The sequence below is a fragment of the Oncorhynchus kisutch genome, linkage group LG1 (genome assembly GCF_002021735.2).
Source record: "Oncorhynchus kisutch isolate 150728-3 linkage group LG1, Okis_V2, whole genome shotgun sequence".
In the NCBI taxonomy this organism is placed as follows: domain Eukaryota; kingdom Metazoa; phylum Chordata; class Actinopteri; order Salmoniformes; family Salmonidae; genus Oncorhynchus; species Oncorhynchus kisutch.
Genome location: NC_034174.2, coordinates 75,792,805 through 75,807,554, shown reverse-complemented (window position 1 = coordinate 75,807,554; position 14,750 = coordinate 75,792,805). Strand labels below are relative to the sequence as shown.

The window sequence follows — 14,750 nt, the reverse complement described above, 5'->3', positions numbered from 1 at the left end:
ATATCCTGTATGTAGCCTAATACACCTAATATATACCCCAATATATTCCCCAATACCCCGTATCTCTCTCTCTCTCTCCATCGCATTACAGTATGTGTAAATAGCGAAAAGGGCAAATTGGACTGGCTACGGTTTATGGTGCTGGTGCTTTTGACACTTGGCTTCGTGTAGAGCCAGAGCCAGAGGGAAGAGCCATGAGCAGCTTGCTTCTCCATCTTGCTGCTTGGATAGTTACCGGAGAGCTACCGGATAACGGATAAGTGAATCGGGGCGGGTGGCTCGAGGCACATCATGTGCTGCTGCAAAGCTTGGCCAGAGATTTGAGGACGGTGCTCCCGTAGCATTAAATTGATCAGATGCCCTACTCTAGCTCAACCTGCCAGCTGATCGCATAGAAGGAAAGCAAGCTCTCTCTCTCACTGACTCACTCCCTCTCTCTCCCTCCCTCTCCCTATCTCTCTCACTGACTCACTCCCTCTCTCTCCCTCCCTCTCCCTATCTCTCTCACTGACTCACTCTCTCACACGCACTTGCTCAAGCTCCCCGGATTTTTCGGTCTCCAAGGCATGCAGATCTCCAAGACCATATAGCCTCCGGACCGAACGTCACCGCGAGTGACAGAACGTTTCCCCCGAGGGCGAGGTGAAAAGAAAAAGAGACAGCATACCGTACCGGCGGGCGGGCGGCGTGGGCTTTGGTTTTTGGTTTGGGGGAGCGTCGAGCTTGGGGGGGGGGTGATGGAGGCAAAGCGGTACCTTGGCTGCGCCCGCGCCTTGCCTGGTGGCGGAGAAGACACGAGCTGCTACTAGAGTGAGAATCCAACTGACTGCGCTTCAGCTGCTGTAGCTGTCGGTCGATGTCTCCTGCACAGAATTGATGATGCCACTTCTTCACACGGCCGTTTTCACCTCATCCATTTTAGGATTCTATTCACACATTCGGATTCTTCTCCGAACCTTGGAATATAGATGATTAGCGGGGCATAGATTTTTCTCTTTTCTTCTCCCTCCCTTCCCCTTATTTTATGTAAAGGAGAGAAAGGGAAGACCAAGACTCGGGACAGCCTGTTTTCATAGACTATAGACTGTATTTTCAACATCTCCAAACGCATGCTCTCTTGCTCACGCCCCAACCTGAGCACCACGGCTTCTTGCTTTGAGAGAGAGAAAAAAACTAAAATCACTAAATATCAACAAATGTGACTTAGGGTTAGGTTTTAGGAAAGCCCTATCGGCGCCATTTGAGGATAAGCCAACATAGAGGAGGCATACGGCTGGATTTGGCTATTGCTCGTCTCTACTATAGGCTATCAAACATTGCGGATGGTACTGAAAATTATTAATTATTAAGGATTTTCGCTCGTTTTCTATTCTCGGCTATTTTTATCTCCAACGAGGACAAGACAACTGCAGATCCTCTCAAGCTGAACTACTGGAGGAAAAGACGCAGTATATATATAATGTAGGCTAGTTATTTAGAAATGATTGTTAGATTTAATTCATCACCTTGCTGTCATCCATAGCTTATTATTGCATAGGATTAGGGCTAAATGTATGGATTTGTATACCTAGTGAAATGTACCTCCGTGTTTGCATGAGGATTCTGTCCTCCAATGAAACACATCAAGGATGCCATCCTCCTCTTTCAATCAGATAAAAAAAAGACATTGACATTTTTGAAATTCATTTTGGGAATAGCTTCTTACATCATCAATAGGCTAAGATAGCGATTTTTAATCACAAACTGCTCTCGCCTGGAACAACGAACCACGCCACCACCTCTCTCTCTCCCACATCACCCACCCGTTCTCCATTTCCACTCTAAGCACACACAGCGAGAGAAGTGAAGCCACCGTTTGCTCTCTCCTCAGCTCTCCTCTGTGCTCTAGCTCTCTCTTCTCTCCTCAGCTCTTCCCCCCCCCCTCTCTCCAATGGAGGTGTCTTGGCCGTGAAGACCTGCTAGAGTGAGAGAGTATTGTAGACCTATAGACTAACAGACAGACCGACAGAGCGACAGAACGACAGAAAGACCCACTGCCACCTATAGGTTCTGCATGTGTGTTTCCTCTGGAGATCGATGGGGTGTAATGTGGAACGATCACTGTGACTATCCTCTCTGGTTCTTAACGATCGCCGTCTGGTCTCCCCACTCCCTACAGAATGGCACGCTTCGGTGACGAGGTGCCGAACCGAGGAGGTGGAGGAGGTGGAAGTGGAGGCGGTGGCAATGCCGGTCCTCTGGGGGCCCCTGGCCGTGGCGGGAGCCGGCAAGGCGGACCCCCGGGAGGCCAGCGTGTGTACAAGCAGTCGATGGCCCAGCGGGCCCGGACTATGGCTCTGTACAACCCGATCCCGGTCCGACAAAGCTGCTTTACACTCAACCGCTCTCTCTTCATCTTCAGTGAGGACAACTTTGTGAGAAAAGCTGCCAAAAAGATTACTGAATGGCCATATCCTTTTATAACCTAATGGTGAACTATCATATCAGATCGAATGGATTTAAGGTACTGTACAAATGTGTGTTGTGTGGGATTGTGTGTTAGGCCTATGTGTTGTGTTGTGTGGGGTTGTGTGTTAGGCCTATGTGTTGTGTTGTGTGGGGTTGTGTGTAAGGCCTATGTGTTGTGGTATTAGGCCTATGTGTTGTGTTGTGGTATTAGGCCTATGTGTTGCGGTGTTAGGCCTATGTGTTGTGGTGTTAGGCCTATGTGTTGTGGTGTTAGGCCTATGTGTTGTGGTGTTAGGCCTATGTGTTGTGTTGTGGTGTTAGGCCTATGTGTTGTGGTGTTAGGCCCATGTGTTGTGTTGTGGTGTTAGGCCTATGTGTTGTGTTGTGGTGTTAGGCCTATGTGTTGTGGTGTTAGGCCTATGTGTTGTGTTGTGGTGTTAGGCCTATGTGTTGTGTTGCGGTGTTAGGCCAAAGTGTTGTGGTGTTAGGCCTCCTATGTGTTGTGATGTTAGGCCTGTGTGTTGTGTTGACGTGTTAGGCCTATGTGTTGTGGTGTTAGGCCTATGTGTTGTGGTGTTAGGCCTATGTGTTGTGGTGTTAGGCCTATGTGTTGTGTTGCGGTGTTAGGCCTCCTATGTGTTGTGGTGTTAGGCCTATGTGTTGTGGTGCGGTGTTAGGCCTATGTGTTGTGTTGTGTTGTGGTGTTAGGCCTATGTGTTGTGTTGCAGTGATAGGCCTATGTGTTGTGTTGTGGTGTTAGGCCTATGTGTTGTGTTGTGGTGTTAGGCCTATGTGTTGTGTTGTGGTGTTAGGCCTATGTGTTGTGTTGTGGTGTCAGGCCTATGTGTTGCTGTGTTAGGCCTATGTGTTGCGGTGTTAGGCCTATGTGTTGTGGTGTTTGGACTATGTGTTGTGTTGTGGTGTTAGGTCTATGTGTTGTGTTGTGGTGTTAGGCCTATGTGTTGTGGTGTTTGGGCTATGAGTTGTGTTGTGGTGTTAGGTCTATGTGTTGTGTTGTGGTGTTAGGTCTATGTGCTGTGTTGTGGTGTTAGGCCTATGTGTTGTGTTGTGGTGTTAGGCCTATGTGTTACTGTGTTAGGCCTATGTGTTGTGGTGTTAGGCCTATGTGTTGTGGTGTTAGGCCTATGTGTTGTGTTGTGGTCTTAGGCCTATGTGTTGCTGTGTTAGGCCTATGTGTTGCGGTGTTAGGCCTATGTGTTGCTGTGTTAGGCCTATGTGTTGCTGTGTTAGGCCTATGTGTTGCGGTGTTAGGCCTATGTGTTGTGGTGTTTGGACTATGTGTTGTGTTGTGGTGTTAGGTCTATGTGTTGTGTTGTGGTGTTAGGCCTATGTGTTGTGGTGTTTGGGCTATGAGTTGTGTTGTGGTGTTAGGTCAATGTGTTGTGTTGTGTTGCGGTGTGTTGGTTGGTTGGGCCATAGGGCTAGAGTTAATACAACAGTTTAATGCCATATACAGCAGTCCAATTGGACTTAAGATACTGTACTGTTGGGTTGTGTGGTGTGTGGTACATCCAGGTCTATGATATGTTATGTGGTGTGGTGTGTGGTACATCCATGTCTATGATATGTTATGTGTTGTGGTGTGTGGTACATCCAGGTCTATGATATGTTATGTGTTGTGGTGTGTGGTACATCCAGGTCTATGATATGTTATGTGGTGTGATCTGTGGTAGATCCAGGTCTATGATATGTTATGTGTTGGGTTGGTTGGACCTTGCAGAGTTGTGATATGAATTGATGAATGATAATATAGGCCTATGAAATGAATAAGACGTCAACTGGAACTGGGTTTGGGTGGTTGGAACTGGGTTTGGGTGGTTGGAACTGGGTTTGGGTGGTTGGGTGGTTGGAACTGGGTTTGGGTGGTTGGAGCTGGGTTTGGGTGGTTGGGTGGTTGGAACTGGGTTTGGGTGGTTAGAACTGGGTTTGGATGGTTGGGTGGTTGGGTGGTTGGAACTGGGTTTGGGTGGTTGGGTGGTTGGGTGGTTGGAACTGGGTTTGGGTGGTTGGGTGGTTAGAACTGGGTTTGGATGGTTGGGTGGTTGGAACTGGGTTTGGGTGGTTGGGTGGTTGGGTGGTTGGAACTGGGTTTGGGTGGTTGGGTGGTTAGAACTGGGTTTGGATGGTTGGGTGGTTGGAACTGGGTTTGGGTGGTTGGGTGGTTGGTTGGAACTGGGTTTGGGTGGTTGGGGTGGTTAGAACTGGGTTTGGATGGTTGGGTGGTTGGAACTGGGTTTGGGTGGTTGGGTGGTTGGAACTGGGTTTGGGTGGTTAGAACTGGGTTTGGATGGTTGGGTGGTTGGAACTGGGTTTGGGTGGTTGGGTGGTTAGAACTGGGTTTGGGTGGTTAGAACTGGGTTTGGATGGTTGGGTGGTTGGAACTGGGTTTGGGTGGTTAGAACTGGGTTTGGATGGTTGGGTGGTTGGAACTGGGTTTGGGTGGTTGGGTGGTTGGAACTGGGTTTGGGTGTTTGGAACTGGGTTTGGGTGGTTGGGTGGTTGGAACTGGGTTTGGGTGGTTGGGTGGTTGGAACTGGGTTTGGGTGGTTGGAACTGGGTTTGGGTGTTTGGAACTGGGTTTGGGTGGTTGGAACTGGGTTTGGGTGGTTGGGTGGTTGGAACTGGGTTTGGGTGGTTGGGTGGTTGGGTGGTTGGAACTGGGTTTGGGTGGTTGGGTGGTTGGACCTGGGTTTGGGTGGTTGGAACTGGGTTTGGGTGTTTGGAACTGGGTTTGGGTGGTTGGAACTGGGTTTGGGTGGTTGGAACTGGGTTTGGGTGGTTGGGTGGTTGGAACTGGGTTTGGGTGGTTGGGTGGTTGGAACTGGGTTTGGGTGATTGGAACATAGTGTGAAGGAGGACTGTGAGGCGGAGGATGAACATAGTGTGAAGGAGGACTGTGAGGAGGAGGAGGATGATGAACATAGTGTGAAGGAGGACTGTGAGGAGGAGGAGGATGATGAACATAGTGTGAAGGAGGACTGTGAGGAGGAGGATGAACATAGTGTGAAGGAGGACTGTGAGGAGGAGGATGAACATAGTGTGAAGGAGGACTGTGAGGCGGAGGATAATGAACATAGTGGTGAAGGAGGACTGTGAGGAGGAGGATAATGAACATAGTGTGAAGGAGGACTGTGAGGAGGAGGAGGATGATGAACATAGTGTGAAGGAGGACTGTGAGGAGGAGGAGGATGATGAACATAGTGTGAAGGAGGACTGTGAGGAGGAGGAGGATGATGAACATAGTGTGAAGGAGGACTGTGAGGAGGAGGATGATGAACATAGTGTGAAGGAGGACTGTGAGGAGGAGGAGGATGATGATGAACATAGTGTGAAGGAGGACTGTGAGGAGGAGGATGAACATAGTGTGAAGGAGGACTGTGAGGAGGAGGAGGATGATGAACATAGTGTGAAGGAGGACTGTGAGGAGGAGGAGGATGATGAACATAGTGTGAAGGAGGACTGTGAGGAGGAGGAGGATGATGATGAACATAGTGTGAAGGAGGACTGTGAGGAGGAGGAGGATGATGAACATAGTGTGAAGGAGGACTGTGAGGAGGAGGATGATGATGAACATAGTGTGAAGGAGGACTGTGAGGAGGAGGAGGATGATGATGAACATAGTGTGAAGGAGGACTGTGAGGAGGAGGAGGATGATGATGAACATAGTGTGAAGGAGGACTGTGAGGAGGAGGATGATGAACATAGTGTGAAGGAGGACTGTGAGGAGGAGGATGATGATGAACATAGTGTGAAGGAGGACTGTGAGGAGGAGGATGATGATGAACATAGTGTGAAGGAGGACTGTGAGGAGGAGGGAGGATGATGATGAACATAGTGTGAAGGAGGACTGTGAGGAGGAGGAGGATGATGATGAACATAGTGTGAAGGAGGACTGTGAGGAGGAGGATGATGAACATAGTGTGAAGGAGGACTGTGAGGAGGAGGATAATGACATAGTGTGAAGGAGGACTGTGAGGAGGAGGAGGATGATGATGAACATAGTGTGAAGGAGGACTGTGAGGAGGAGGAGGATGATGATGAACATAGTGTGAAGGAGGACTGTGAGGAGGAGGATGATGATGAACATAGTGTGAAGGAGGACTGTGAGGAGGAGGAGGAGGATGATGAACATAGTGTGAAGGAGGACTGTGAGGAGGAGGATGAACATAGTGTGAAGGAGGACTGTGAGGATGATGATGAACATAGTGTGAAGGAGGACTGTGAGGAGGAGGAGGATGATGAACATAGTGTGAAGGAGGACTGTGAGGAGAGGAGGATGATGAACATAGTGTGAAGGAGGACTGTGAGGAGGAGGAGGATGATGAACATAGTGTGAAGGAGGACTGTGAGGAGGAGGATGATGAACATAGTGTGAAGGAGGACTGTGAGGAGGAGGAGGATGATGATGAACATAGTGTGAAGGAGGACTGTGAGGAGGAGGATGAACATAGTGTGAAGGAGGACTGTGAGGAGGAGGAGGATGATGAACATAGTGTGAAGGAGGACTGTGAGGAGGAGGAGGATGATGAACATAGTGTGAAGGAGGACTGTGAGGAGGAGGAGGATGATGATGAACATAGTGTGAAGGAGGACTGTGAGGAGGAGGAGGATGATGAACATAGTGTGAAGGAGGACTGTGAGGAGGAGGATGATGATGAACATAGTGTGAAGGAGGACTGTGAGGAGGAGGAGGATGATGATGAACATAGTGTGAAGGAGGACTGTGAGGAGGAGGAGGATGATGATGAACATAGTGTGAAGGAGGACTGTGAGGAGGAGGATGATGAACATAGTGTGAAGGAGGACTGTGAGGAGGAGGATAATGAACATAGTGTGAAGGAGGACTGTGAGGAGGAGGAGGATGATGATGAACATAGTGTGAAGGAGGACTGTGAGGAGGAGGAGGATGATGATGAACATAGTGTGAAGGAGGACTGTGAGGAGGAGGATGATGATGAACATAGTGTGAAGGAGGACTGTGAGGAGGAGGAGGAGGATGATGAACATAGTGTGAAGGAGGACTGTGAGGAGGAGGATGAACATAGTGTGAAGGAGGACTGTGAGGATGATGATGAACATAGTGTGAAGGAGGACTGTGAGGAGGAGGAGGATGATGATGAACATAGTGTGAAGGAGGACTGTGAGGAGGAGGATGATGATGAACATAGTGTGAAGGAGGACTGTGAGGAGGATGATGAACATAGTGTGAAGGAGGACTGTGAGGAGGAGGAGGATGATGATGAACATAGTGTGAAGGAGGACTTTGAGGAGGAGGAGGATGATGATGAACATAGTGTGAAGGAGGACTGTGAGGAGGAGGAGGATGAACATAGAAAACCACTTGTTAGGAATTGAAATAAAGAAGCGAACGACAGACTCTCTCTGTCTCTCTTTCTCTACATAATTAGCTCTCTCCGCCCCTTCCTCTCTGGTTTTGACTAGATGGTATACAGCTACAGTCAGATTTAACTTTTCGTTGCACGTCAGAAAAACTTACACAGAAGGTTAGGACATTTATTTAGCAGGTCAGGGGGAACTTACACAGGTTAGGACATTATTTAGCAGGTCAGGAGAACTTACACAGCAGGTTAGGACATTAATTTAGCAGGTTAGGAAAAGGGTTAGGGTTAGCTAAAATGCAAAAAATGCTCCCCGACATGCAACTTTTTGACATAACCCTCCTATCCATCTCCCCCTCTCCCCCTGTCATCTCCCTCCCTCATCTCTCTCTCTCTTTTGCTCTCTCCCTTGTCTCTCTCTACCTCTCTTTCTTCCTCCACTTCCCCTCTTCCCCCCCTCTTCCTCTTCCTCACTCTTTGTCTCACATGATGAAAGTGAATGTGGCCAAAACACACCCAGGACGTGTGAAAACCACACAGACGACTAGAGAGAGGAACAGATGGTGTCAGAGAGAGATGGAGAGAGAGAGGGAGCGGAAAGAGAGAGAGATAGTGGGAATGTGGGAGGGAGGGAGAGTGAGTGAGAGGGAGGAGAAAGAGAGAGAGATAGTGGGAATGCGGGAGGGAGAGTGAGAGAGAGGGAGGGGAAAGAGAGAGAGATATTGAGAGAGAGGGAGGGGAAAGAGAGAGAGATAGTGGGAATGTGGGAGGGAGGGAGAGTGAGAGGGATGAGAGGGAGGGGAAAGAGAGAGAGATAGTGGGAATGCGGGAGGGAGAGTGAGAGAGAGGGAGGGGAAAGAGAGAGAGATAGTGGGAATGTGGGAGGGAGGGAGAGTGAGAGGGATGAGAGGGAGGGCAAAGAGAGAGAGATAGGGGGAATGCGGGAGGGAGGGAGAGTGAGAGGGATGAGAGGGAGGGGAAAGAGAGAGAGATAGGGGGAATGTGGGAGGGAGAGTAAGAGAGAGGGAGGGGGAAGAGAGAGAGATAGTGGGAATGTGGGAGGGAGGGAGAGTGAGAGGGATGAGAGGGAGGGGAAAGAGAGAGAGATAGGGGGAATGTGAGAGGGAGGGAGAGTGAGAGGGAGGAGAAAGAGAGAGAGATAGTGGGAATGCAGGAGGGAGGGAGAGTGAGAGGGAGGGGAAGAGAGAGAGATAGTGGGAATGCGGGAGGGAGGGAGAGGAAAGAGAGAGAGATAGTGGGAATGCGGGAGGGAGGGAGAGTGAGTGAGAGGGAGGGAGGGAGGGGAAAGAGAGACATAGCTAGAAAGAGCAGACTGATGCATGGTGTTAGGTCATTAATACCATTACAATTCAAGTGTGTGTGTGTAGTTGAACACTGATAAATCAAGACGAGTGATTCAATCAATCGGTACTTTTTCAGACACTATGAAGATGATTGTTATGCAAATGAATATGTACAACACACACACACACAAACCCTGGTCTCTGCCTGTGGCCCATAAAGATGGTGTCTAAGTCTCGTCTGTCTGGTGCAGAGCACAGATCAGTCACAGCTGACAGAGACCCTGGTGTGTACACGTGCGGCAGGTGATACAGTAACACCTGTTCAGCACGATCAATTACCTCAGGGAGGCACACACCACACACACACACACACACCACACACACACACACCACACACACACACACACACACACACACACACACACGGTGCGGTCAGCCCACTGCCTGGCATTGTTCAGAAAGATTCACCATTTGGGTCATTCACGCTTCAGTGTGCAATCACGAACACACTGTCTCACGTGATGCTCCCTCCATCTCTCTGTCTCTCTCTCTCTCTCTGGCTCTCACTGTCTTCTTCCTGGGGACAAGCTGTAGCTTGAAATCCGTGTATGTTTGCCTCCTGAGGGCCTCGGTGACAGAAGAGGGGACAGAGAGGAGAGATAGAGGAGACAGAGGGGAAATGTCCAGAAATGGTAGATAGTGTAGACATTGTACAATTAAGCAACACAGCCAGAGGAGGTGTGGTATATGGCCAATATACCACGGCTAAGGGCTGTTCTTAGGCACGACGCAACACAGCCAGAGGAGGTGTGGTATAAGGCCAATATACCACGGCTAAGGGCTGTTCTTAGGCACCACGCAACACAGCCAGAGGAGGTGTGGTATATGGCCAATATACCACGGCTAAGGGCTGTTCTTAGGCACCACGCAACACAGCCAGAGGAGGTGTGGTATATGGCCAATATACCACGGCTAAGGGCTGTTCTTAGGCACCACGCAACACAGCCAGAGGAGGTGTGGTATATGGCCAATATACCACGGCTAAGGGCTGTTCTTAGGCACGACGCTACACAGCCAGAGGAGGTGTGGTATATGGCCAATATACCACGGCTAAGGGCTGTTCTTAGGCACCACGCAACACAGCCAGAGGAGGTGTGGTATATGGCCAATATACCACGGCTAAGGGCTGTTCTTAGGCACGACGCAACACAGCCAGAGGAGGTGTGGTATATGGCCAATATACCACGGCTAAGGGCTGTTCTTAGGCACCACGCAACACAGCCAGAGGAGGTGTGGTATATGGCCAATATACCACGGCTAAGGGCTGTTCTTAGGCACCACGCAACACAGCCAGAGGAGGTGTGGTATATGGCCAATATACCACGGCTAAGGGCTGTTCTTAGGCACCACGCAACACAGCCAGAGGAGGTGTGGTATATGGCCAATATACCACGGCTAAGGGCTGTTCTTAGGCACCACGCAACACAGCCAGAGGAGGTGTGGTATATGGCCAATATACCACGGCTAAGGGCTGTTCTTAGGCACCACGCTACACAGAGTATATTGGCCATAACTGATTAAACTGATTAACAGCGGAATTCAAGCAGTAAAAATACATGTTTTGTCATAGCTGTGATATACCACGGCTTTCAGCCAATCAGCATTCAGGGCTGGAACCACCCAGTTTGTAACAGTAGCTATTTGATCATTGTAGTAAAGCTCCAGGGTTGTGGGTCTGTCTGTCTGTGGTGTAACATGATGCTGGTGTTGTCCTTACTGTGTGGGGCTGTGGGTGACCTGCCTGCCGTGTGGGATTCCCCAGGGAGGATAGACGGGAGAGCTGGTGCAATCTCCCTCTTACTTTCTCTCTCTTTCTGAAGGTGTGTGTGTGTGTGTGTGTGTGTGTGTGTGCGTGTGCGTGTGTGTGTGTGTGTGTGTGTGGTGCGTGCGTGCGTGTGTGTGTGTGTGTGTGTGTGTGGTGCGTGCGTGCGTGTGTGCATACGTTCTTGTGAGCCATATGTGTTTGAGCCATGTGTGTGTGCGTGTTTGAGTCCGCACCTGCAAATGTGTGAGTGTCCTGATTAGATCTACATAGTAATTGTACAGATCTGAACTCTCTCCTTATAGACTGTAATTACTGATGATGAAACCTCCGAGCACTGTAGCAGTCCACACACTGAGTATAGCAGTGCTGTGTGTGTGTGGATGTGTGTTCTGCCTGGTTCTCCTCTCACATAAAAAGGAAAGAGAGAATATTAAAATGGCGCCTAAAGAGATGCCTGCTGGATGTGGGTCTAGAACAGAGGAGGGAAGGAGGCTACAAAGACCTGGGCAGAAGAAAGGATGAGCGAGAGAATGAGGGGAGAGGAGAGTGGGGGGCAGAGGAAGAGAAAGAAGGAGAGAGAGAGAATGAGGGGAGAGGAGAGTGGGGGGCAGAGGAAGAGAAAGAAGGAGAGAGAGAGAATGAGGGAAGAAGAGAGTGGGGAGCAGAGGAAGAGAAAGAAGGAGAGAGGGAATGAGGGAAGAGGAGAGTGGGGGGCAGAGGAAGAGAAAGAAGGAGAGAGAGAATGAGGGAAGAGGAGAGTGGGGGGCAGAGGAAGAGAAAGAAGGAGAGAGAGAGAATGAGGGGAGAGGAGAGTGGGGGGCAGAGGAAGAGAAAGAAGGAGAGAGAGAATGAGGGAAGAGGAGAGTGGGGGGCAGAGGAAGAGAAAGAAGGAGAGAGAGGCATAGTGAAAGAGATGCAGAGGGAGGGACAGGAGAAGAGGAAGCAAAAGAGAGTCAGAAGGAAGGGTGTACAGAAAGAGAGAGAGAGAGAGCAAAGGGAGGTACTGGGGTGAAGTGAAAGAAAGAGATAGAGAGGCAGATGAATAGAGAATGAAAGACAGAGCAGAGGGAGGGACTGGGGAGAAGTAGTGAAAGAGATACAGTAGTGAAAGAGGTTGAATAGAGGTTGAATAGAGGTTGAATAGAGGTTGAATAGAGGTTGAATAGAGGAGGGGAAAAGAGAAAGTCACAGAGGGAGGTTGGTGGAGTGAGAGATGGAGAGATAAAGAGGGAGAGAGGGAGGTTGGTGGAATGAGAGACGGAGAGATAAATAGCAACACAGGGAGGTTGGTGGAGTGAGAGATGGAGAGATAAAGAGGGAGAGAGGGAGGTTGGTGGAGTGAGAGACAGAGAGATAAATAGCAACAGAGGGAGGTTGGTGGAGTGAGAGATGGAGAGATAAAGAGGGAGAGAGGGAGGTTGGTGGAGTGAGAGACGGAGAGATAAAGAGGGACAGAGGGAGAGAGGGAGGTTGGTGGAGTGAGAGACGGAGAGATAAATAGCAACAGAGGGAGGTTGGTGGAGTGAGAGACGGAGAGATAAAGAGCAACAGAGGGAGGTTGGTGGAGTGAGAGATGGAGAGATAAAGAGGGACAGAGGGAGAGAGGGAGGTTGGTGGAGTGAGTGAGAGAGGGAGAGATAAAGAGCAACAGAGGGAGGTTGGTGGAATGAGAGATGGAGAGATAAAGAGCAACAGAGGGAGGTTGGTGGAATGAGAGATGGAGAGGGACAGAGGGAGGTTGGTGAATGAGAGATGGAGAGATAACGAGGGACAGGGAGGTTGGTGGAATGAGAGATGGAGAGGGACAGAGGGAGGTTGGTGAATGAGGGATGGAGAGATAAAGAGGGACAGAGGGAGGTTGGTGGAATGAGAGATGGAGAGGGAGAGAGGGACAGAGGGAGGTTGGTGGAATGAGAGATGGAGAGATAAAGAGGGACAGAGGGAGGTTGGTGGAATGAGAGATGGAGAGATAAAGAGGAACAGAGGGAGGTTGGTGGAATGAGAGATGGAGAGATAAAGAGGAACAGAGGGAGGTTGGTGGAATGAAAGATGGAGAGGGACAGAGGGAGGTTGGTGAATGAGGGATGGAGAGATAAAGAGGGACAGGGAGGTTGGTGGAATGAGAGATGGAGAGATAAAGAGCAACAGAGGGAGGTTGGTGGAATGAGAGATGCAGAGATTAAGGGCAACAGAGGGACAGAGGAACAGATGGAGGTTGGTGGAATGAGAGATGGAGAGATAAAGAGCAACAGAGGGAGGTTGGTGGAATGAGAGATGGAGAGGGACAGAGGGACAGAGGGAGGTTGGTGAATGATGGATGGAGAGATAAAGAGCAACAGAGGGAGGTTGGTGGAATGAGAGATGCAGAGATTAAGGGCAACAGAGGGACAGAGGAACAGATGGAGGTTGGTGGAATGAGAGATGGAGAGATAAAGAGCAACAGAGGGAGGTTGGTGGAATGAGAGATGGAGAGATAAAGAGGGACAGAGGGAGGTTGGTGGAATGAGAGATGGAGAGATAACGAGGGACAGAGGGAGGTTGGTGGAATGAGAGATGGAGAGGGACAGAGGGACAGAGGGAGGTTGGTGAATGATGGATGGAGAGATAAAGAGGGACAGAGGGAGGTTGGTGGAATGAGAGATGGAGAGATAACGAGGGACAGAGGGAGGTTGGTGGAATGAGAGATGGAGAGGGACAGAGGGAGGTTGGTGAATGATGGATGGAGAGATAAAGAGGGACAGAGGGAGGTTGGTGGAATGAGAGATGGAGAGATAAATAGCAACAGAGGGAGGTTGGTGGAATGAGAGATGGAGAGATAAAGAGGGACAGAGGGAGGTTGGTGGAATGAGAGATGGAGAGGGACAGAGGGAGGTTGGTGGAATGAGCGATGGAGAGATAAAGAGGGACAGAGGGAGGTTGGTGGAATGAGAGATGGAGAGGGAGAGAGGGAGGTTGGTGGAATGAGAGATGGAGAGGGAGAGAGGGACAGAGGGAGGTTGGTGGAATGAGAGATGGAGAGATAAAGAGCAACAGAGGGAGGTTGGTGGAATGAGAGATGGAGAGGGAGAGAGGGAGAGAGGGAGGTTGGTGGAATGAGAGATGGAGAGATAACGAGGGACAGAGGGAGGTTGGTGGAATGAGAGATGGAGAGGGACAGAGGGAGGTTGGTGAATGATGGATGGAGAGATAAAGAGGGACAGAGGGAGGTTGGTGGAATGAGAGATGGAGAGATAAAGAGCAACAGAGGGAGGTTGGTGGAATGAGAGATGGAGAGGGAGAGAGGGAGGTTGGTGGAATGAGAGATGGAGAGATAAATAGCAACAGAGGGAGGTTGGTGGAATGAGAGATGCAGAGATAAAGAGGGACAGAGGGAGGTTGGTGGAATGAGAGATGGAGAGGGACAGAGGGAGGTTGGTGGAATGAGCGATGGAGAGATAAAGAGGGACAGAGGGAGGTTGGTGGAATGAGAGATGGAGAGGGAGAGAGGGAGGTTGGTGGAATGAGAGATGGAGAGGGAGAGAGGGACAGAGGGAGGTTGGTGGAATGAGAGATGGAGAGATAAAGAGCAACAGAGGGAGGTTGGTGGAATGAGAGATGGAGAGGGAGAGAGGGAGGTTGGTGGAATGAGAGATGGAGAGATAAAGAGGGACAGAGGGAGGTTGGTGGAATGAGAGATGGAGAGATAAAGAGGGACAGAGGGAGGTTGGTGGAATGAGAGATGGAGAGATTAAGGGCAACAGAGGGAGGTTGGTGGAATGAGAGATGGAGAGGGAGAGAGGGAGGTTGGTGGAATGAGAGATGGAGAGATAAAGA

At 49.9% G+C, this 14,750-nt stretch overlaps 1 protein-coding gene across 1 annotated transcript in view; it reads left to right on the top strand.

The window, feature by feature from the left end:
• Positions 1–484: 484 nt before the first annotated feature.
• Positions 485–14,750, top strand: part of LOC109884352 (voltage-dependent P/Q-type calcium channel subunit alpha-1A-like) — a 200,620-nt gene continuing 186,354 nt past the window's right edge. Inside the window, 1 exon segment of the mRNA XM_031833423.1 lies at positions 485–2,449. Within this exon segment, the coding sequence (XP_031689283.1) occupies positions 2,160–2,449 (290 nt within the window). The 5' untranslated portion in view covers positions 485–2,159.